Source organism: Lynx rufus, unplaced genomic scaffold (assembly GCF_022079265.1).
Source record: "Lynx rufus isolate CCGP_SWC_20201006 ecotype Redwood Valley unplaced genomic scaffold, mLynRuf1.p SCAF_18, whole genome shotgun sequence".
Taxonomy (NCBI): domain Eukaryota; kingdom Metazoa; phylum Chordata; class Mammalia; order Carnivora; family Felidae; genus Lynx; species Lynx rufus.
Window position 1 is genome coordinate 37,881,497 of NW_025814832.1, and position 22,983 is coordinate 37,904,479.

At 40.8% G+C, this 22,983-nt stretch overlaps 1 protein-coding gene across 8 annotated transcripts in view; it reads left to right on the forward strand.

Annotated features, from left to right (window-relative positions):
* BPTF (bromodomain PHD finger transcription factor) overlaps positions 1 to 22,983 on the forward strand; it is a 148,881-nt gene that overhangs the window by 31,936 nt on the left and 93,962 nt on the right. For 6 of the 8 annotated variants that reach the window (XM_047081573.1, XM_047081574.1, XM_047081576.1 and 3 more), the window contains exons 2-5: positions 8,322 to 9,144; positions 17,709 to 17,932; positions 21,941 to 22,147; positions 22,688 to 22,876. In XM_047081573.1, the coding sequence (XP_046937529.1) occupies positions 8,322 to 9,144; positions 17,709 to 17,932; positions 21,941 to 22,147; positions 22,688 to 22,876 (1,443 nt within the window). The remainder of the gene's footprint in view (positions 1 to 8,321; positions 9,145 to 17,708; positions 17,933 to 21,940; positions 22,148 to 22,687; positions 22,877 to 22,983) is intronic. The other 2 variants (XM_047081578.1, XM_047081579.1) reach the window with 1 other exon arrangement.

A 22,983-nucleotide genomic window follows, 5' to 3' on the forward strand; every position in this document is an offset into this window, starting at 1 on the left:
ATTTTTGTCCCATGGTGTTTTGTTTTTAAGATTGATACGTGCTGACATATGTAGCCCTAAATTACTCAAGACTGCTCTCTGGAATCCTATCAAGTGTATGTTCCACAATTTAATCTTTCCCTTATTGGTGAACATTTTGGTTGTTTCTAGTTTGATTCGCTACTTATTTGCTCTTTTAAACAAATTGAATACTCTGCATATGCACAAGGAAGGTTTCCCTAGAGAAGTGATTTGCAAACTGTGGACTGCAAGCAGCATGTTTTGAAAAGTTGACAGAATAGACGGTGTTAGGACAGAAGAGAAGAGGTTATAAGACATACGGTTAAGAGTAGCGTTTTGTAGGACTTTTGTTTTGGTGTTGTGTGCTGGATTGAGATGTAAAATGTTATTTTTTACTTTGGGCCATGAACATGGAGTTTGCAGACTGTTCTCTGAGGGTTATGTGCACCATCTTAACCGGTACTGAGCTACTCTCAGAACTGGGGGTGTCCGTATGTAGTGCTGCTGATGGTGGATTGCTGTTCCCATTGTACTGCCTTCTCCCCCAGATTTTACTTAGTTGGATTTTTAAGTCTGTGTCCATTGATGGGTATGACACAATATTTCACTGTGGTCTTGTTTGCTTTGTCCTGATAACTAGTGAGGCAGATGTCAATCCCGCCCCCGCCCCCCCGTCTTTTTTTTTTTGGGGGGGGGACAGAGAGAGACAGAGCATGAACGGGGGAGGGGCAGAGAGAGAGGGAGACACAGAATCGGAAACAGGCTCCAGGCTCTGAGCCATCAGCCCAGAGCCCGACGCGGGGCTCGAACTCACGGACCGCGAGATCGTGACCTGGCTGAAGTCGGACGCTTAACCGACTGTGCCACCCGGGCGCCCCGCCCCCGTCTTTTTTAATACAGGAAAATTTAATATATCTGCTAGATATTAGAATAGCGTTGAAAATGGTAATGAGTGTAATCCTTGGTGACATATGATAGATACATTTTAATGAACCGTTGAAATGATTTGCTAATGCTGATGATTGACAGTTGAGGGGCTTACGTGGCTTAATTCTGAGTTTTCTCTTTGTACATTCTAATCTGCGCTCAGTTCTATAAACCTGAATCTTTGAATTTGGCATAGTGATCTTATATTTGTGTTCCTACAATACCATCAGTAAGCCATTAGTACCAGTGTCATTTTACTGATTTGAATACTAATGTTTCATATGTGTGCACAGATACCTGTTTAACATTTTTCTTTTAAATTAACATAATAAAAATATATGCATGTGATATTAAAAAATATAAAAAAGTAAAAAAAAATTAGTTTTTTCCCCCTGCCCCCCCAGTTCTCCCTCTCAGAAACAAGAACTTTATTTATTTATTTATTTAATTTTATGTTTTTAATTTACATCCAAGTTAGTTAGCATACTGTACAACAGTGAATTCAGGGGTACATTCCTTAATGGCCCTTGCCCATTTAGCCCATCCCCCTCCTACAACCCCTCCAGTAATCCTCTGTTTGTTCTCCATATTTAAGAGTCTCTTATGTTTCCTTTTTTAATTTTCTTATTTTTTTTTTTAACGTTTATTATTGAGAGACAGAGACAGAGCATGAGCAGGGGAGGGGCAGAGAGAGGAGACACAGAATCCGAAGCAGGCTCCAGGCTCCGAGCTCTCAGCACAGAGCCTGATGTGGGGCTCGAACCACAAACCATGAGATCGTGACCTGAGCCGAAGTCGGATGCTTAACCGACTGAGCCACCCAGGTGCCCCAAGAGTCTCTTATGTTTCATCCCCCTCCCTGTTTTTATATTCTTTTTGCTTCCCTTCCCTTGTGTTCATCTGTTCTGTTTCTAAAAATCCTCGTATGAGTGAAGTCATATGATACTTGTCTTTCTCTGACTAATTTCACTTAGCATAATACCCTCTAGTTCTGTCCACGTAGTTGCAAATGGCAAGATTTCATTCTTTTTGATTGCCGAGTAATACTCCATTGTATATATATACCACATCTTCTTTGCCCATTCATCCATCAGTGGACATTTGGGTTCTTCCCATACTTTGGCTATTGTTGATAGTGCTGCTGTAAACATTGGGGTGCATGTGCCCCTTCAAAATAGCATACCTGTATCCCTTGGGTAAATACCTAGTAGTGCGATTGCTGGGTTGTAGAGTAGTTCTATTTTTAATTTTTTTTAATTTAATTTTTTTTAAATTTACATCCAAATTAGCATATAATGCAACAGTGATTTCAGGAGTAGATTTCTTAATGCCCCTTACCCATTTAGCCCATCCTCCCCTCCCCCCAGTAACCCTCTGTTTGTTCTCCATATTTATGAGTCTCTTATGTTTTGTCCCCGTCTCTGTTTTATATTAGTTTTGTTTCCCTTCCTGTATGTTCATGTGTTTTGTCTTTTAAAGTCCTCATATGAGTGAAGTCATATGATATTTGTCTTTCTCTAATTTCACTTAGCATAATACTCTCCAGTTCCATCCACATAGTGCAAATGGCAAGATTTCATTCTTTTTGATTGCCGAGTAATACTCCATTGTATATATATACCACACCTTCTTTATCCATTCATCCATCGATGGACATTTGGGCTCTTTCCACACTTTGGCTATTTTGATAGTGCTGCTATGAACATTGACCCCAATGTTCCCTTTGAACCTGACCCCATGTGTCCCTTTGAAACAGCACACCTGTATCCCGTGGATAAATGCCTAGTAGTGCAATTGCTGGGTCGTAGGGTAGTTCTATTTTTAGTTTTTTGAGGAACCTCCATGCTGTTTTCCAGAGTGGCTGCACCAGCTTGCATTCCCACCAACAGTGCGAAAGAGATCCTCTTTCTCTGCATCCTTGCCAACATCTGTTGTTGCCTGACTTGTTAATGTTAGCCATTCTGACAGGTGTGAGGTGGTATCTCAGTGTGGCTTTGATTTGTATCTCCCTGATGATGAGTGATGTTGAGCATTTTTTCATGTGGCGGTTGGCCATCTGGATGTCTTCTTTGGAGGAGTGTCTATTCATGTCTTTTGCCCATTTCTTCACTGGATTATTTGTTTTTCGGGTGTTGAGTATGATAAGTTCTTTATAGATTTTGGGTACTAACCCTTTATCTGATACATTGTTTGCAAATATCTTCTCCCATTCTGTCGGTTGCCTTTTAGTTTTACAGACTGTTTCCATCGCTGTTTAGAAGCTTTTTATTTTGATGAGGTCCCAATAGTTCATTTTTGCTTTGTTACCCTTGCCTCCGGAGACATGTTGAGTAAGAAGTTGCTGTGGCCAAGATCAAAGAGGTTTTTGCCTGCTTTCTCCTCGAGGATTCTGATGGCTTCCCGTCTTACATTTAGGTCTTTCATCCATTTTGAGTTTATTTTTGTGTATGGTGTAAGAAAGTGGTTCAGGTTCATTTTTCTGCATGTTGCTGGCTGGTTTTCCCAGCACCACTTCCTGAAGAGACTGTCTTTATTCCATTGGACCTTCTTTCCTGCTTTGTCAGAGATCAGTTGGCCATACATTTGTGGGTCCATTTCTGGGTTCTCTGTTCTGTTCCATTGATCTGAGTGTCTGTTTTTGTGCCAGTACCATACTGTCTTGATGATTACAGCTTTGTAGTACAGCTTGAAATCCTAGAAACAAGTACTTTAAAAAGATTCTTGGGGCACCTGGGTAGCTCAGTTGGTTGAGTATCTGACTCTTGATTTCAGCTCAGGTCACAATCCCAGCGTCTTGGGATCAAGCTCCACATTGGGCTCTGCACTGGGTGTGGAGTCTGCTTAAGATTCTCTTCTCTCTCTCTCTCTCTCTCTCTCTCTCTCCCCCCCCCCTCCCTCCCCCTCTCCCCCATGTGTGAGCTCTCTCTCTCTCTCTCTCTCTCTCAAATAAATTAATTAATTAATTAACTTAAAAAATATTAAGGATTCTTGGGGCGCCTGGGTGGCTCAGTTGGTTAAGTGTCCAACTCGATTTGGGCTCAGATTATGATCTCAGTTTATAGGATTGAGCCCTGCCTGTGTCGGGCTCTGTGTTGATGGTGTGGAGCCTGCTTGGGATTCTCTCTTTCTCGTTGCCTCTCTCTGTCCCTCCCCCACTCATTCTCTCTCTGTCTCAAAATAAATTTAAAAAAAGTCTTTTTCATTTCAGCATATATGAATTTTACTTTGTTCTTTCCAACTGCCATTGTGTAAGTGTATCATAATTCATAATTCATTTAGGTATTGATGTATATTCAGGCTAAAACAAAACCCACAGAACTTCAACTTAAAAAATTTTTTTTTAAAGTTTATTTATTTTGAGAGAGAAAGAATGTGAATGGCAGAGGAGCAGAGAGTGAGAGAAGGAGAGAATCCCAAGCAGACTCCACACTGTCAGGGCAGAGCCCAGTACAGGTCTAGATCCCACGACCCAGTGGTCACAACCGGAGCCAAAATCAAGAGTCAGTCGCTTAACTTACTGAGCCACCCAGGTGCCCCCAAAACTTCAACTTTCATAAACCCTTGCATTAGACGTTTTTGTACTTACTTAAATGCATACGTGTATATCTGTAGGATAGATTCTGGGAGGTTGAATTGCTGGGTCAAAGGGTTATGCATTCAGATAGATTTTGCCAAATTGCCTTTTAAAATTTGAAATAATTTATACTTTCCCAATAATGCTTCAGAGGAAACTGACCTATATTTAATGTTAACTTTCAAAAGTGCTCACCCTGTTTACTATGTACATGACTATAGTCATGATTTGAATAGAAGCTCTTTTGTGGTTTCCAGCTAGATGTATAGAATGTAGAACTTATGGGCCTTTTTTTTTTCTTTGCCTTTTTTCCTTTTATTTCTAAAACCAGCAGAAAATGAACAGACTTTAGCTTTTTTTTTTTTTAAAGAGAGCGAGAGAGTGGGGGAGGGGCAGAGAATCTTTTTAAGTTTGAGAGAGAAAGGAAGAGTGGGGAGGGAGGGAGGGAAGGCAAGCCTGGGGGAGGGGCAGAGGGAGAGAGAACCTCGAGCAGCCTCCACACTCAGCCTCCACACTCAGCCGGGAGCCTGATGTGGGGCTTCATCCCACAACCGTGGTATCATGACCTGAGCCGAAATCAAGGATTGGACATTAACCTACGGAGCCACCCAGGTGCCCCAACTTTAGCTGATTAATAATATGAAGTTATATAATCCATTAAAATTCAGATCTATGCAATGGTTATCCAAAGTCTTTCAGAATGTATGAAAGCTGATGCTTTAAAATTAGACATTAAATTAATTTAGATAATACTTCTGTTACCGCTTTAAAATAGATTCCTATCAGCAGTTTGTTTTTTTTAACATTAACTGCTTTCATTGATAGTCTTCAGTAATTTATTGTGTTTCTCATTATAAAAAGCCTGCTGTATATACAGTGTCAGATACTTTTTTTAAGTATTCTCGTTTGCAAGTGACTGAAGACAAACATGTTCACTTACGCACGAGGGAAATGGTTTTGGTTTCCGTAACTGGGAAATCCGAAGGATAGGTTCCACCAAGGACTCAAGAATTGTTAGTACTTACATGTCGCTTCTGCTTTTGTCCATCATCTTTACTCCCTTCTTCCATGAGGGAAGTAGAGATGACTTAGCCATGGACAGCTCTGGCCTCATTCATGGAGAGAAAGGGCTTTAGAGCACTTCTCATCTGAATATAAAATCCCAAGGAGAGTCTTGCTGGCCTGCCCTGGGTCATATCTCCATGCCATACTGTGACTGGGGGCCCATCACAATCACGGCGTGGGGAAGGGAAATTCTCAAAAGGGAATGATGCTGGGAAAATACTGCTAATGAAAGAAATATGCCAAATTCTGGGCAGCTCGGTAGGTTAAGCGCCCGACATCGATTTAGATCATCTCACGGTTGGTGGGTTTGAGCCCCACGTCGGACTCTGTGCTGACAGCTCCGAGCCAAGAGCCTGTTTCGGATTATTGTCTTCCTTTCTCTCTCTGCCCCTCCCCGGCCTGTGCACTCTTACTCTCCCTCTCTCAAAAATAAATAAACTTAAAAGAAAAAAAAAGAGTTGGGTGTTCAGCTGGGGAGATGGAGTAGATACCATGAAAAGGTAATATAATATGAGGTAACATGGTTCACAGAAGACTACATGAATTCAGAAGAGCCTGGGGAGATTAGAATAAGCTTTTGAATGTAATGGTAAATACAGAGTTAAATCTCAAGGTGGTGGTATATTCCACACCAGTTGGTTTCTTTCTCCATAAGTCACTTGGACCCATCTTTTTGTTGTTATTCTCACAGCCAGACTCTGAATCCAGGTCTTTATCTTCTGCTTAATTGCAGACTATGCCCTGTCTCTGGTCTCTTCCTCCTTGTCCTGTTCCTTCTGTTCAGTGAAGCCAGAGAAGTCTTTCTGGAACAGTGTACCCTTGTCCCTGCCCTGCTTAAAAAACCTGGTAACCCTCATCACTGCCAGAATAAAGTACTCTACAGACTCCTAAAGACTCTACATTCTGGTCCCAGAACTGCTTTCCAGCCTTCCTTCTGGAATTCTTTACTTGGAGGATGCTCTTTGACAGTGTTTTGCATAAACAGCTGAGGGAATGCAGAGACTGGGTCTGTAAGCAGTTTTGTCTTGTTTGCGGACTTGTTTCTTCTCTTATTTGAGGGAATCCCTCTAGGTTCAGCCTTCCCTTTTACTCCTCTCTCTCATGTATATTTATACAGGTGAAGTCCAGATTTTCCAGGAGGCACTAAAATGGGCTGGGTTACCCATCATGGTGCTTATTATCACGGTGATTCTGGGATTTCATCGAATCTGTGAAAAGTGCATCTGTGTAGATGGTATCACTTTCGTGAAGTTTGCCGAGATGGAGGCTCACCAACAGTGTCGGGCCCAGGGTGATCCTTTGGACTTTTTTCTGCAGAAAGTAATGGATACATTTTTATTTGGAAAATCTTTTCAATGAATGAATATTGGGTGTGCATTGGATAAATTAAAATATCTTCACCTTTTATATTCTTTAGCATGCTTTTTTCTCCTGACACCCTACACCCTTTTAATTATGAGACTAAGCTCAAAGTGAGGAGGTCTCTGGAATGGGGGAGGGGACAGGCAGTTCAGAGGTTACCAGTAGCCCCAAATCATGGTTGATAGAAGCTAATTGTACAACAGTGAATTAAGGTTAACTTATCTTGTTAAAATTGTTTCTGATATTTAAAGATACTTTTCCTATTCTGTAAACATCATTGGAAGTAATAATAAAAAAAATAATATAGGCACAGCTGTTTAGGAGACACTTGTTTCAACAAGTTTTCTTTTTAAAATTTATTTTTAGAACAAGTGCAAGCAGGGAGGAGGGGTGAAGGGAGGGAGGGACAGAGAGAGAGAGAGAGAGAGAGAGAATATTTTAAGTAGGCTTCATACTCAGCTTGGAGCCCAATGTGGGGCTCGATCCCACGACCCTGGGATCATGACCTGAGCCTCAATGAAGAGTCGGACCCTCAACCGACAGAGCCTCCCAGGTGCCCCTCAACAAGTTTTCTTATTATACAGTAGGGCTTATTAAAATCCCTCATAGATTCATTCAGAAAATTAGATGAGCTCCTATATGCTTGGTACAAACTAAGCTCTCAAATGCGCTGTATATTGATACATTTATATATATACATATATATTCCTGGACATCACATCTCATAACAGGTACCTACAGTTGCTTAACCCACTGCTAAAAAATGCATACAGTCTGTGTCTGTTTCCTAGGTGAGCCTCCCTTTTTTCTTCTCTTTTTTACTTCTTCCTTTCTTCTGTCTTTCTGTCTCGGCCCTAACTTTGTGTTGCACTGTGGAACTCTCCGATACGTGGCTCTCAGGAAGCATTTCTGGCAGAGGAGAAGGGGTGCTATACCAGAGAACTTCCTGTTTGTCGAGAGCCGTTTCTGTATCTCAGCTGACACAGTGTGAGCTCTCTTGTGCCTGTTACCTCACATGGGGATGTTTTTTTCTCATTTATGTTCTTTACAGATCTTTCACTGAGTGCACTGTTACTTTTTACCATAGTTACCTGGAAACCACTTACCCCCTCTAGATAATTGAGAGCTGATTACAATTAAATTTGTTTTTTTTTTTTTTTTTTTTACTTCTAGTTTGTGATACAATGGGAAAACTTTGAGTTCGGATGTTTTTTGACTTAAAAACTAGAGCTGAATCATTGCTTCTTGATCCTGTTTTAACTTGACAGTTATTAGAAAAATCAAAGTGTGCTTATGTTTTTTGAGGTGTATGTCCAGACAGGGAAAAGCTAGAAAACCGTAGTTTGCAGAAATGACGGATTGATTTGTAATTATGCCATTTCTTTATTTGCAGGTAGGCGAAAACCGAGAGTACATCGGCCTCGTTCTCCGATATTGGAAGAAAAAGACATCCCGCCCCTTGAATTTCCCAAGTCCTCTGAGGATTTAATGGTGCCTAATGAGCATATAATGAATGTCATTGCCATTTATGAGGTACTGCGGAACTTTGGCACCGTTTTAAGGTTGTCTCCTTTTCGCTTTGAGGACTTCTGCGCGGCTTTGGTGAGTCAGGAGCAGTGCACGCTTATGGCGGAAATGCACGTCGTGCTCTTGAAAGCGGTTTTGCGCGAAGAGGACACTTCCAATACTACCTTCGGACCTGCTGATCTGAAAGACAGCGTTAATTCCACGCTCTATTTCATCGACGGGATGACGTGGCCGGAGGTGCTGCGGGTGTACTGTGAGAGCGATAAGGAGTACCATCACGTTCTTCCTTACCAAGAAGCAGAGGACTATCCCTATGGACCAGTAGAGAACAAGATCAAAGTTCTGCAGTTCTTAGTCGATCAGTTTCTTACCACCAATATTGCGCGGGAGGAGTTGATGTCTGAAGGGGTGATCCAGTATGACGACCACTGTCGGGTTTGCCACAAACTTGGGGATTTGCTTTGCTGCGAGACGTGCTCGGCTGTGTACCATTTGGAATGTGTGAAGCCGCCTCTCGAGGAGGTGCCGGAGGACGAGTGGCAGTGTGAAGTCTGCGTAGCGCATAAGGTGCCTGGTGTGACCGACTGTGTCGCCGAAATCCAAAAAAACAAACCGTACATTCGACACGAACCTATTGGCTATGACCGAAGTCGAAGGAAATACTGGTTCCTAAACCGGAGACTCATAATGTAAGTGTGACGGTCTTAATTTTTGTGTGTGTTTAAAATTGAGCCAGTTTCCTTCCTGACTGAGAAAACCGAGCTCGGCCGCTGATGGAATATAAACCTTTGTGATCGAATAACGAGTTACGTAGTTAAGTAGTTTCTGACTTGAAGGAATACATACCTTTAAACAGCTTTTTAAGTTGTAGGGAAAGAAGAGTGTACGAAAACATGCAAATTACACACCAGGGTATTAATTGCCTGGGATGGGAGATAGACTGTTACAAGGCAGATGCCACGGGGGGCCCTTCCCTGACTTTATTCCCTGCATCCCTGCAGCCTATCGTGAGGCGATCGCCACCCTTATTTTGGTGTTAGGATTTTCCTCTCGTTTCGGTTTCGCTACATCCATACGTAAAATGGACCGGCAAGAACCAACCAGCCGTCTGAGGAAAGATCGGTTTTGTCATCATTGGCCGTAGTCTCCCAGGAGGAGAGAAGCTCTACAGACTCATGGTCGCAGCCTGACTTCTGCTTTTCTGAGGGTTTTCAAGAGGCTCTTCCAGGCAGGTCAGGGGGAAGGACAGGAGACCGTCTGGGAAAGCAGAGCATTTACCTCGGTCACGTGTCGGGCAGGGTCGGAGTATGGACTTGGTTTTGACGTCTTGTAGAAATACGATCGGAGGGAGTGGGCTGCTTTGTATTTTCAGCTTCTGAAGTCTTCACAGCCTTCTTGCAGCTCTCAGAATTAGGTCAGATCTTATAAAACCAGTGGTGGGCTGAAAGGAACATCGAGCAGGGCTTGGAGAAGATAAGCAGGAACTTCCTCGGCGCCTGGGCAAGCCTGGCCAGGTAGAGGGAAGCGTCTCAGCCAGGCCCCCCCGTTCACTTACGAAGATGGTACAGAGTAAACAGGTCCTCAGTTCTGTGCAGTCGTCGTCTTGCAGTGTTGCTGTTGAGAAATGTGAATCTGTTCATTGATTCTTTGTATGTTTCCTGTCGGGACTTACCTGGAAGCTTAGAATCTTCTCTTTGCTTGTAGCGTTTTGCAGTTTTAGAGTGATATGGCCTCGTATGAGTCTTTTTTTTATCCGCCGGGTGTTTGGTGGGCACTTTCAAATCTGGCAGTTGAGTCCTTCAGTTGAGAACTTGTCTTGAGAACTTCCTCCTCTCCTTTTCCCTGTTGTATTTATCTTGTGCTATTATTTTGTTGAACACTGGTCTTCCTGTTTTGGTCTTCTGATTTTCTTACCTTTTTCCTCCAGTTTTCCTCTTTGTCTTTTTTCTTCTTTGGGGTGGGAGGGAGGGAGGGAGGGAGGGAGGGAGTGAGTATATATGTGTGTTGTTCAGTTTTTCTGGAAGATTTCCCTATCTTAGTCTTTCAGCCCTACTATTTAGATTTCTTTTTTTACTATCATATTTTTATTTTCTAAGAGCTCTTTTGTTCTTAGAATGTTCCTCCTTTAAAAAAGTAATAACGGGCACGCACCTGGGTGGTTCACTCAGTTGAGCGTCTCACTTCAGCTCGGGTCATGATCTCACGGTTCCTGAGTTTGAGCCCCTGCATCGGGCTTGCTGCTGTCAGCCCAGAGCCCACCTCAGATCCTCTGTCCGTCTCCCCTCTTTGCCCCTCCCCTGCTCATGCCCTTGCATGCTCACGTGCGCTCGCACATGCTCGCGCTCTCTCTCTCTCTCTCTCTCTCTCAGAAATAAACATTAAAAAGACCTATAAGATAGGAGTAATTATAAAAAAAAAAAAGTAATAAAATCCTGGACACCTGGGTGGCTCAGTTGGTTAAGCACCCAACTTTTGTTTCAGCTGTGGTCATGATCTCACGGTTTGTGAGTTCGAGCCCGCTGTCGGGCTCCCAGGTGCCCCTAGTCAAATACAAAACTTTAAATATTATTGTTAGTGATAATTAAGTGTTCCTTGTCAATAATTTGAGTAAATTTTACATGTCTTTAAAAGTTAGATTAAAATAAGACAATTTCAGTGTGATGCCCTCTTGTGGTAGATTATATGTGGACGCCTGGTGAAACTTGAAACCATGTGAATTATTCAGTTGACAGTATGTGGAGATTTGGTATATACTCTCCCTGGACGGTTAAAATGATAAATCAGTGGACTTACTGCCCAAGGGGGGCATACCTAAAGCAAAGTCTGGGGTAGTGAACCAATTTTTAATTGCAGTGCTATCTTTCCTATAGGCCCAGAGCCTGCTTGGGATTCTCTCTCTCTGCCCCTCCCCTGCTTGTGCACATGTTCTCTCTCTCTGTCTTTCAAAAATAAATAAGTAAACTTTAAAAAAAGTAAAACTGTTTTTTGGGGGCACCTGGCCCTGCTTAGTCGGAGGAACATGCAACTCTTGATCTCGGGGTTGTGAGTTAGAGCCCCACGTTGGGGATGGAGATTACTTAAATAAATAAATAAATATACCTAAAAACTTTTTTTCATTTTCAAATGTACTAAATTATAATTTTAAACCTATATTGCTTTGCACCCATACCTCCCCGTTCTAGCTTGTAAGCCGCCTATTTCCTTGCTAGCTTAATGCCATCAAACCTGCATCGGTAAGCCTTCTGGCCGTGTCCAGTTCTGTTTATCCCGCAGTCTCCTGGACACGTTCACACAGCAGGCACCTCAAACACAACATGTCCAAAACTGAACTCGTTACTTCCCCCGCATTACCTACCCTTCGCCCATTGATCCTATCTGTAGTAAATGGGATCACCATTGCACCAGCTGCTCAAGCAAGAAACTCAGGAATAGGCTTTTGTTTTGTATTGTTTATTATACCTTTTAATTACTCCTTAAATTCTGAATCTGATTTTCTCCATTCTTGCTGCCCTTATCGTGACATAAGCCAACATCATCTGGATTGGACTCCTTTAGTAGTTGCCCCCGTGTGTAACTCCCCACTACCCAGTTCAAGTCTCTGTTCCATAGCTGGATGATTTCAGCAGTTTGGATCAGGTCTCTTTCTCCCTCAAGTTGAAAAACCTTTCAGTTATCTCCATTTGCTCTTAACAGAAAGTTCAAATTCCCCCATTTGCTCTTAACAGAAAGTTCACAGTTCCCTAATTTCGTACATTTAATTCTCTTGCTTCCCATTACCCCCCACCCAATAAATAAATAAATTAATTAATTAAATAAATAAATAACAAACTAAAACATCCAGAAATCTTTTGGCTTATTCTCAAGTCTTGGCCTATATAGGCCCTTTCCTAGGGCTTTCTTTCCCTGAACCTCTTTCCCTCTTGCACCTTGAAAGATTTTTTTTTTTTTTAAAGTTTAAGATTTTTATTTTTGAGAGAGAGAGCGTGAGTGGGAGAAGGGCAGAGAGAGAGGGAGGGAGTGAGAATCCCAAGCAGGCTCTGCACTGTCAGTTCAGAGCCCGACTTGGGGCTTGAACCCGCTAACTGCGAGATCATGAGTTGAGTCAAAAGCAAGTCGGATGCTCAACTGACTGAGTCACCCAGGCGCCCCTCCTTTATTTATTTTTTTAAACACCCATCCCACTTGTAATTATTCGTTTTAAGGTAGATATCACATACTTCATAAGATGAAGAAAATAGTAGCAACTCTGCATTATTATACCCAGTCGACGCTGGCAGCATTCTAAGTGTTTTATGTGTTTGAACTTAGTCCTCACAACAACATTTTGATAGAAGTATTGCCACCCCATTTTTCAGACCGAAGTTGAGGCACAGAGAGGTTAAATAATGTATTCAGTGTCGCACAACTAGTCATAAGTAGCAGAATCAGGATTCAGTCCCAGGTATTCTGGCTCCAGAATGTGTGCTCCTGATCTGATCGGACTGCCTGACCTAGCTGGTGCTTTAACTGCTAAATCCCTAGCTGGGTTGGTTTCCTGCGGCTGCTATAACCAAGTACCACAAACTGAGTGGCAGAAGTTTATTCTCTGGCAGTTGTGCCGGCTGGGAGTTTAAACTCAGGGTGGCAGTGGGGCCGTGTTCCCTTTGGAGGCCCTAGGAAAGAATCCATTCTTGCCTTTTCCAGCTTCTAGTGGCTCAAGTGTTCCTTGGCTCATGAGCAACGTAATTCCAATCTCTGCTTACCTCTGTCTCTTCAAGGAAGCCGAAGTCTTTTCCGTCCAGTATCTCCAAATTCCTCCAGCCTTTCCCCATCACCCAGTTCCAAAGCCATGTTCCCATTCTTAGGTGTTTGTCAGAGGGCTCCATTTCCCCCGTACCGAAAGTTGAGTTTCCTAGGGTTGCCGTAACAAATCACCATACACGGAGTTGCTTCACACAACAGGAATTTGGTCTCTCACAGTTGTGAAGCCACAAGTCTGAAACCTCAGTGTCAGCAGGACTGGTTCTTTCTGGAGACTCTGAGGGAGACTGTTCCAAGCGCTAGTGGTCCCTGGCTGCCCTTGACATTTCTCGGCCTATAGGCAGATGGATCATGCGAATCTCTGCCCGCACCTTCACATCACCTTTCCTGTGTGTCCCTGTGTCTTCTCTTCCACTTACAAGGATACCAGATTTAATCACATTGTATCTGCAAAGACCCTGTTTCCAAATAAGGTCACGTTCTAAGGTTTTGGATGGACATAAATTTTGGAGGGATGCCATTCAACCCACTACTACTGTTCCTTACTCTTAGTTTCTGTGGGTTTGTTTAAAAATGAAACTGGAGACTTATTGTTAGTCTTAACCTCCTCCTTGTCTTGCCTGAGTGAAAGCCAAACAGACTTTAACATGGAGACCTGTAATATTTATGTTTGCTCTTAATTATGTTTTTGGCAGACGTTTTCATTCCAACCTGTCTTCCCTGCCACCCTGTGAGCTCCTTTGAGCTGATTAGTGTCTTTAGGAAAGCCAGGCCAGTTTGGGTGTGCAGAAGGAACATTGTAGGCACTGTAGGGACAGAGCGTCAATAGAAACCACATTCTGACCCCCAAACTAAATATACATACACATCAGTGTATATTTATATAGGAAAGCTTTTGTCACTTTTGTAATTAGAACAAATAATTTTGATGATATAAACTCTGACAATGTGTGCCCAAGTCCTCAAGTATTGGGACAATTTGGCGGGGCACCTGGCTGGCTCAGTCAGTAGAGCATGTGACTTGTGATCTCAGGGTTGTGAGTTTAAGCCCTATGTTGGGTGTGGAAATGAAAAAAATAATAAAATAATAAAAATAAAATAAAATAAAATAAAATAAAATAAAATAATGAAAATAAAACAATAAAAAAAAGCATTGGGACAACTTTTCACAAGGTGCCTGGCTGGCTCAGTCAGTAGAACACGTGACTCTTGATCTCAGGGTTGAGTTTGAGACCCTCCTTGGGCACAGACATTGCTTTAAAAAAAAAAAAAACAGAACAGCTTTTCTTTGAAAACATTAGCAGTTATTGTTCACTGTTTTGTTACTTTATGCTTTTAACAAATTTATCCTTCTACAGCTTCAAGAAGAAAAAAGTTGTCAGTGTTGTGTATTACCTTTGATGAGCAGAATAAAAAAGTTACTTGGCACCACATTTGTAGAGGGACATTTAAGGGAAGAAAATCAGGGGAGTGAAGACTGGAAAATGTGCTGTAAAGAATGACTAAGGGCACCTGGGTGGCTCAGTTAAGCGTCTGACTCTTGGTCTTGGCTCAGGTCAGTATCTCATGGTTCATGAGTTCGAGCCCCACATTGGACACCATGCTGACAGTGCTTGAGATTCTCTGTCTCTTCCTCTCTTTCTGCCCCTCCCCCACACGTGCTGTCTCTCAAAATAAACTTAAAAAAAAGAATGATTAAAGTATTTGAGCATGTTTGGCCTGAAGAGAAAAAACAGCAAAATTACAGATGTGAAAGATTTGAAGTGAAAGATTTGAAGGACTGTGTGTGGAGGATATGTTAGTTTTATTTCACGTAACTCCAGCAGGCAGAACCAGGCCTAATTGGCGGAAATACCAGGTTTGTGTCATGACATTAAAAGGAAGAACTTTCTAAAAGGGCAATTCCAATCCAGAACGGACTGCTATATGAAGTAGTGAGTTCTCCTTTAAGATGAAACTTAAGATTAAAATTGAAATTATTCTTTGTTTAAATGGAAATTATGCAGGTGTCTGTATGGATTAAGTCAGCTATTAGGAACCTTTTTTCAGTAGTATGTGAGTTACTTGAAAAAATAGAATGTCCATTTAATTAAATTGGCTCCCATAGAACCCCATTTTCATGTGAAAATGAAATCATTTGAAATCTTATGCTTGTAAATTGTTTTCTAACCCCAAAATGTTTTTATACAGAATGTTTCTCTTGTTTCATTGAAACTGGTAGATATTTCTGAATAAAGAGGATAAAGCACATTGTAAAAGAAAGAATTTAACATCTTTATAACAGTGAAATCCTTAAGATTGATAGTTTAGATAATAATCAGGCTGTCCTATAACTCTTACGCTCAAAGCTAAGTACTTTCTGATTTGATATTGTCACTTAATTAGAGTTTTGATACAGTATTGCCTTTTGAAAGCATTTTATTAGTCTTTTTGATTAGAGGACTCTGACATCTTTAACATTGTAAATTGGGATAAGATTGTTGTCATCACTCAGTCATGAGAAGTCAGTAAAAATACCCTTATAGAGCAGATTTAAAAAAAAATGATTTTCAGCAATTTTTTAGAAAGCTTCTAACAGAGCAATATACTAATTTCATATGTTAGCAGATGCTGATTTTAAAGAGCAAAGCAGGGGGTGCTTGGCTGGTTCAGTTGGAAGAGCATGCGACTCCATCTCAGGGCTATGAGTTTGAGCCCCAGGTTTGGGGTAGAGATTACTTAAATAAAACTTAAATGCTATCTCGCTTTGCTCTTTCTTTTTTTTTCTGTTAATGTTTGAAAAGTTTTGATATTCGATATCCATTTATTTATCCATGACTTGATATGTCCCGTCTTTCTTTAGAATTACTGGCTGATTCATTCCTGGAATTCTGCTCAATTTTTATTTACTACCTTACTAGTAGTAATCATATTTTATATTTATTGATTACTAACAATGTGCCTGGGTACTACAATCTGTGCCTTATTACAACACCTCTAATTCTTATTGCCGACCCTGAAAATAGATACTGTTATTCCCATTTTAGCAGCTAGGTGAGGCTCAGAGAGGTGGTGTCTTTTTCATGGTTGCATATCTCATAAACGCCTGAACCCATTTTAAAGCCAGATCCTTCTTTAAAAAAAAATTTTTTTTTTAATGTTTATTTTTGAGAGGGAGGGAGGGGCAGAGAAGAGGAAGACCAGAACCGAAGCGGGCTCCAGGCTCTGAGCTGTCAGCACAGAGCCCCACGTGGGGCTCGAACACACAGATCATGAAATCATGAACTGAGCCGAAGTCAGATGCTCAACCATCTGAGCCACCCAGGCGCCCCTAAAGCCAAGTCTTTCTTGAAGCCTAGTTCTTTCAGCTTTGTGAGTTTGCTGTTGAGTAGACAGGAAAGTTAAACTCTCGGCAGGTACCTCACACATGCTCCTGGACTCCTTTCGAATGAGAGAATATCGTCGCATGTATTTCTCATAGTCCCGTCGTAGGCCTGAATTTGCCTTGGGTTTGTAGTTAGTGGCCATCCCTGCTGGAGTCTACACCTCCGTTATGAGTGGGTGGGACCTTTGGAGAGATGTAGGCAGGGCTGGGGGCTGCTCCTCTTCTCCCCATTTTGAACTTGGTCCGTAAGAAGGGAAGAGACACGAGACATTATTGCTCATTGAGATCACTCTTCAAGGACCAGAATTTAGCAGAGCATTTATACCATGTTGATGGAAATGTTCTAAACTGGATTGTAGTGTCAACCTGCTCTAAGTATAGTTTAAATATTTCTGGTTAAAATTTCATTCGTATGGTTAGAGTGATGATATCAGAGTCGACTGAAGTAGAACCAAGACTGTCCTCCACCGAGCACTCCCACACTTTGAATTTTGAGGTCCTGTTTCTTTTTTCTCCCTTTTCAAGTTTTATTTATGTAAGTAATTTTTACATGCTATGTGGGGCTCGAACTCATGACCCCAAGATAAAGAGTTGCATGCTCCTTCCACTGAGCCAACCAGGTGCCCCTTGAGATTCTGTTTCTGTGTGTCATATTTTTAGATACCTTTCTCTGCTGCTATACTAATTCCTCTCTCCCCACTATTACAAATTATTTTTTTTCCTTTTTTTTTTTTTTGAGAGAGGGCGGGCAGGGGAGGGGGGAGGAGGGAGAGAGAATCCCAAGCAGGCTCCATGCCCAGTGTGGAGCCTAATGTGGGGCTCAATCTCACAACTGTGAGATAATGACCTGAGCTGAAATCAAGAGTCGGATACTTAACCGACGACTGAGCCACCCAGAGGCCCCACAGATTATTCTATCATAAGCTGCTGTGGGCTAGGAAATCCAAATACTTAGAGATTGCTCAACTAGAACAAAAGTAACCCGAGTTTGAATGAGACCGGAGGGGAGTTTTTATGAGCAGATATACTGAACACCTTAAAACGTGCAGTTTGTGTTACATATTTTAACTTTCATTGCGTAGATGGCAGCTGTCAAATCAGTGCCATTATAGCTAACATAGAAAGTGTTTTTGTTCTTCTTTTAAACAGAGAAGAAGATACAGAAAATGAAAATGAGAAGAAAATTTGGTACTACAGCACAAAGGTCCAACTTGCAGAATTAATTGACTGTCTAGATAAAGATTACTGGGAAGCAGAACTCTGCAAAATTCTGGAAGAAATGCGTGAAGAAATCCACCGACACATGGACATAACTGAAGACTTGACCAATAAGGCTCGGGGCAGTAACAAATCTTTTCTGGCGGCAGCTAATGGTAAGAGGGAAATCTTCTCATTTTACTTGTTACTGAATTTGAGATAAATTCTTGGTATTAAGTCACTACAAAATTTGAAGATACTAACATTTCAAATATGTATATTTTAATTCCCAATACTTTCATTTTCCCAAGAGAATCTTGTTCATCCCAGCATACATTAGGGATGCTATGCATTTTAGCATTTTGTATATTGCCTCGGTCATTACTAATATTTCCCCAACTGTTTTCTTTCTTTATTTTTTTTTTTAATTTTTTTTTTTAATGTTTATTTATTTTTGAGACAGAGAGAGACAGAGCATGAACAGGGGAGGGTCAGAGAAAGGGAGACACAGAATCCGAAACAGGCTCCAGGCTCTGAGCTGTCAGCACAGAGCCTGACGCGGGGCTCGAACTCACAGACCGTGAGATCATGACCTGAGCCGAAGTCGGACGCTTAACCGACTGAGCCACCCAGGCGCCCCCCAACTGTTTTGTTTAATTCAAGTTACCTTATTATTAGGAACCCTATTTTTAATTATGAGAAATAGTATTCTTTTGAAATTTAGTCTTTGCTTTCTTTTTTATTTTAAGTAAAACTTAATTTTAGAATAGTTTTATAGTTACGGAAAAGTTGCTAAAGTAGAACAGTGTTCCATATAGCCTGCACCAGGTTTCCCCTGTTAGTAATGTAGTTAGTGTGACACATTTGTCATAAGTAGTGAACCAATATTAATACATTATAATACCTGAACTCTATACTTTATTCATATTTCCTTATTTTTACTGACATCCTTTTTCTGTCTCATGGTCGCATCCAGAACACCACATTGCATTTACTTATCATGTCTCTTAAGGCTCCTCTAGACTGTCACAGTTTCTCAGACTTCTTATTTATTTATTTATTTATTTATTTATTAAAAAAATTTTTTTTTAACCTTTATTTATTTTTGAGACAGAGAGAGACAGAGCATGAACGGGGGAGGGGCAGAGAGAGGGAGACACAGAATCGGAAACAGGCTCCAGGCTCTGAGCCATCAGCCCAGAGCCTGACGCGGGGCTCGAACTCCCGGACCGCGAGATCGTGACCTGGCTGAAGTTGGACGCTTAACCGACTGCGCCACCCAGGCGCCCCCCCAAAAAATTTTAAATCAACACTCCGTCCAAGCCTTTTAATTTTTTTTTAAATTTTTTTAACGTTTATTTATTTTTGAGACAGAGAGAGACAGAGCATGAACAGGGGAGGGGCAGAGAGAGAGGGAGACACAGAATCTGAAACAGGCTTCAGGCTTTGAGCTGTCAGCACAGAGCCTGACGTGGGGCTCGAACTCACGGACTGCGAGATCACGACCTGAGCCGAAGTCGGACGCTTAACCGACTGAGCCACCCAGGCGCCCCATCTCAGACTTCTTATTTTTGATGACCTTGACAGTTTTGACGGGTACTGGTCAGGTATTTAGTAGAATGCCCTCTGTCTGGATTTGTCTCATGTTCTTCTCCCAACTGAGATTATGGATTTGGGGAGGAAGACTACAGAGGTGAAAAGTGCCATTCTTATCATCATACCAAGATTATGTGCCCTCATCGTGACTTATCACTGATCATGTTAACCTGGCTCAGGTAGCGTTTGTCAAGTTTCTCCACTATAAAATTACTCCTTTTACCCATGCTGTGCTTTGGGGAAGAAAGTCACTACGCACAGCCCACACTCAGGGAGGGGAGAGTTAGGCTCTCCCTCCTGGAGGTAGTGGCTATCTACATAAATTATTTGGGATTTTTCTGTTCTTCAGGAAACAGGAGATTTGTCTGTTCTTCTAGTTTATTATTCAGTCATTTATTTATATCACTGTGGACTCATAGATATTTACCTTATCGCTCGGGTTACACTTCAATACCTAATTTACCTTGGGTTACCTTGGATTATGGATATTTACTTTATAGTTTGGGTTATATTTCAATACCTAATTTACTTTCTTGCTCAACTTCTTGCTTTGTAAAAGATAATAAATACTTAACGATTTTTTTTAAAAAGTTCAAATAGTATAAAAGGGTATACAGTGAAAAGTGAATCTCCTTCATAATCCCGTTTCACCTTACTTTTTTTCCAGACACGCTATTATTGCCATTTTTTAAAATCCTGCCAGATATACTCTGCATGTTTAATAAGTATCACCTGTGTTTTCTAATAGTGCATTTTAATCTTAGATAAAATGATTAAGACTTTGAAAGTACACTTGAACTGCCTGGCTCTGTTCTTCTATATATGTTATCTGCTATACATATAATCCTATTAATTTTCCCATTCTCCATTTACTGAAAAATTTCCCCATTTTCTATTTGCTTAAAGTAGAATGTTTATATTTAATAAATATATCTACTTAAGCTATATCGGAGCCTGTTCCTACATGCTCTGCGTCTGTAGTGCCTTTAATTCATGTGTATTTTTTGAGAATGCTATAGTCATACTGTTATATATAAATACTGTTGCATACAAATATACTTCGTCTTCAGAAACTAGCAGACTGATTACCAAGGATTGTGTTTATTCATATCTGGTGGTAGGAAGTATTTTTCTGTTACATCTGTTTAGAAAAATATGTAACATTTTCATCAGATAAGTTTTAGTTGTCAGAATTCTTTGGGGAGGTTGTATCCCCTTCTTACTATTTTCTCTCCATACAGTAGATCAAATAATAAGAAATTTTATTACTTTCAGTCAGGCTATATCCCTCTTAGTTTTCTTTCATGAATCATGGCATTAAAATCGGCAAATCTCAGGGCGCCCAGGTGGCTCAGTTGGTTGAGTGTCCGACTTTGGCTCAGGTCGTGATCTCATGGTTGGTTCATGGGTTCGAGCCCCGCGTCGGGCTCTGTGCTGACAGCTCAGAGCCTGGAGCCTGCTTCAGATTCTGTGTCTTCCTTGCTCTCTGCCCCCCCCACCCCCACTCGCGCGCGTGCTCTCTCCCTCTCAAAAGTAAGTAAAAAAAAAAAAAAACATTAAAAAAATTGACAAATTCCTTTTTATTCTTGCATTCTCAGCTTTTAGTACGATAATAAAGAACTGTCCAGTCCCTTAAAAAGCAATGTTAAGTGTGTTTTTATCAAATATGTTAAATTAGAAATATTTTCTAGAGTGAGCTTGCCTATTCACAAAATTATGTACATAATATCATCTTAACTAATGAACAAAACCAAAATAAGATGTATAATTAAAATGTTTAGTGGTCTGACTTAGGGGAATGTGAAAAACTAAAAGTGTCCAATACAGAGGAATTAGTTAGTTCCATTATGGATTATCATGTGGTAGAACACTAGAGAATTGGAGAATTATGTAAGATACCATGCAGAAACAGTGCCTGGGTCATTGAGGTACTTAAATTCTTCTTCTCTAAAAAAATTCTTTTTCTCTAACTAGGTAATAGACCAGCTTTTATCAAAAAATAACCAACTAGCATAGAATGATTATAGTTGGTATTCTATTTATATTTTTCAAATTTCCTACAATGAGCATGTTATATTTCAGTGTAATTCAGCATGTAGTGTACTTTTTGTTATTAAAAAGTTTTTTAAATGTTTCTTTATTTTTGAGAGAGAGAGAGAGAGAGAGAGAGAGAGAGTGTGCAAACACTAGTTGGGGAGGAGCTGAGAGAGAGGGAGACACAGAATCCGAAGCAAGCTCCCGGCTCGAGCTGTCAGCACAGAGCCTGACGCGGGGCTTGAACTCATAAACCTCTAGATCATGACCTGAGTTTAACCGACTCAGCTTCCCAGGTGCCCCAAGAGTCAGATGCTTAACCGACTGAGCCATCCAGGTGCCCCTACCATATATTTTCTAGAAGTGAAGATTACCCCATTGGTTGTGTTCTATGGGCATCAATATCGTATTGGTAATCTTGATCCTTATTTCTTAGTTCTGGTGTTTTGACATATGTAACTTTAATAACTTGTATTGAAACTCTTGAGTGACATTTGTAGTACTTTTTCTATATTTGGTATACCTGGAAACAAAATTTTTTGTTTTTATTGTAGAAGAAATTTTGGAATCCATAAGAGCCAAAAAAGGAGACATTGATATTGTTAAAAGCCCAGAAGAAATAGAAAAGGACAAGAATGAGACTGAGAATAATACCTCCAAAGATGCTGAGAAAAGCAGAGAGGAGTTTGAAGACCAGTCCCTTGAAAAAGATGGTGATGACAAAGCACCAGATGATGATCCTGAGCAAGGAAAATCCGAGGGTAAAAAAATTACTTGGCTAGAAAATAGTATTTCATCAGTGTTATTTATGAAACCTCCAATTTTGCTTTCAAAATGAAAATGAATCCTTTTTTTTATTACTAATACCTCTATAATTTTATATTTCTAAAGAAATTAGGATATCCTTTCCTCTTGTAACATGTATAATCATTGTAATGAGTTTTATGTATTGGTAGATTTGCTATAATATACCCATATCTCTATTTATACTTCCTAATAAGATACCCTTTCCCTGTAAGATTTGTTGGTGAAAAAAATCACTATTTTTATACCAGAATATACACTTTTGTATGTGTTACGTTCATTTTTATATTAATTACTTAAACGTTCTTAATATTTTAAATACTCTTTGGATTACCTACTGCAAAAATATCCCAAAATCTAATTGCTTCAAAATGGCCATCAAATAAAAGCAGGTTTTCTTGGTGATCATTCATTTTTAGTAGTTGATTGAATGTGGCCATTTGTCCTAGAGCAATTTAAAGGATATCTTTAAAGTTTTGTTGTGCATTTTACTGTAGAGCCAACAGAAGTTGGGGATAAAGGTAACTCTGTGTCAGCAAATCTTGGCGACAACACAACAAATGCTTCTCCAGAAGAGACTAGTCCCTCTGAAGGGAGGAGTCCCGTGGGGTGTCTCTCAGAAACCCATGATAGCAGCAACATGGCAGAGAAGAAGGTGGCATCTGAGCTCCCCCAGGACGTGCCAGGTACAGAGGGCAGTGTATCAATGCCTCTGTAATGGGGGGAATCCTTCCCTTTGGTAGTAAGAGCTGAATGTCACCTGGAATTTTAAAGTATGTGTTCATTCATGCTG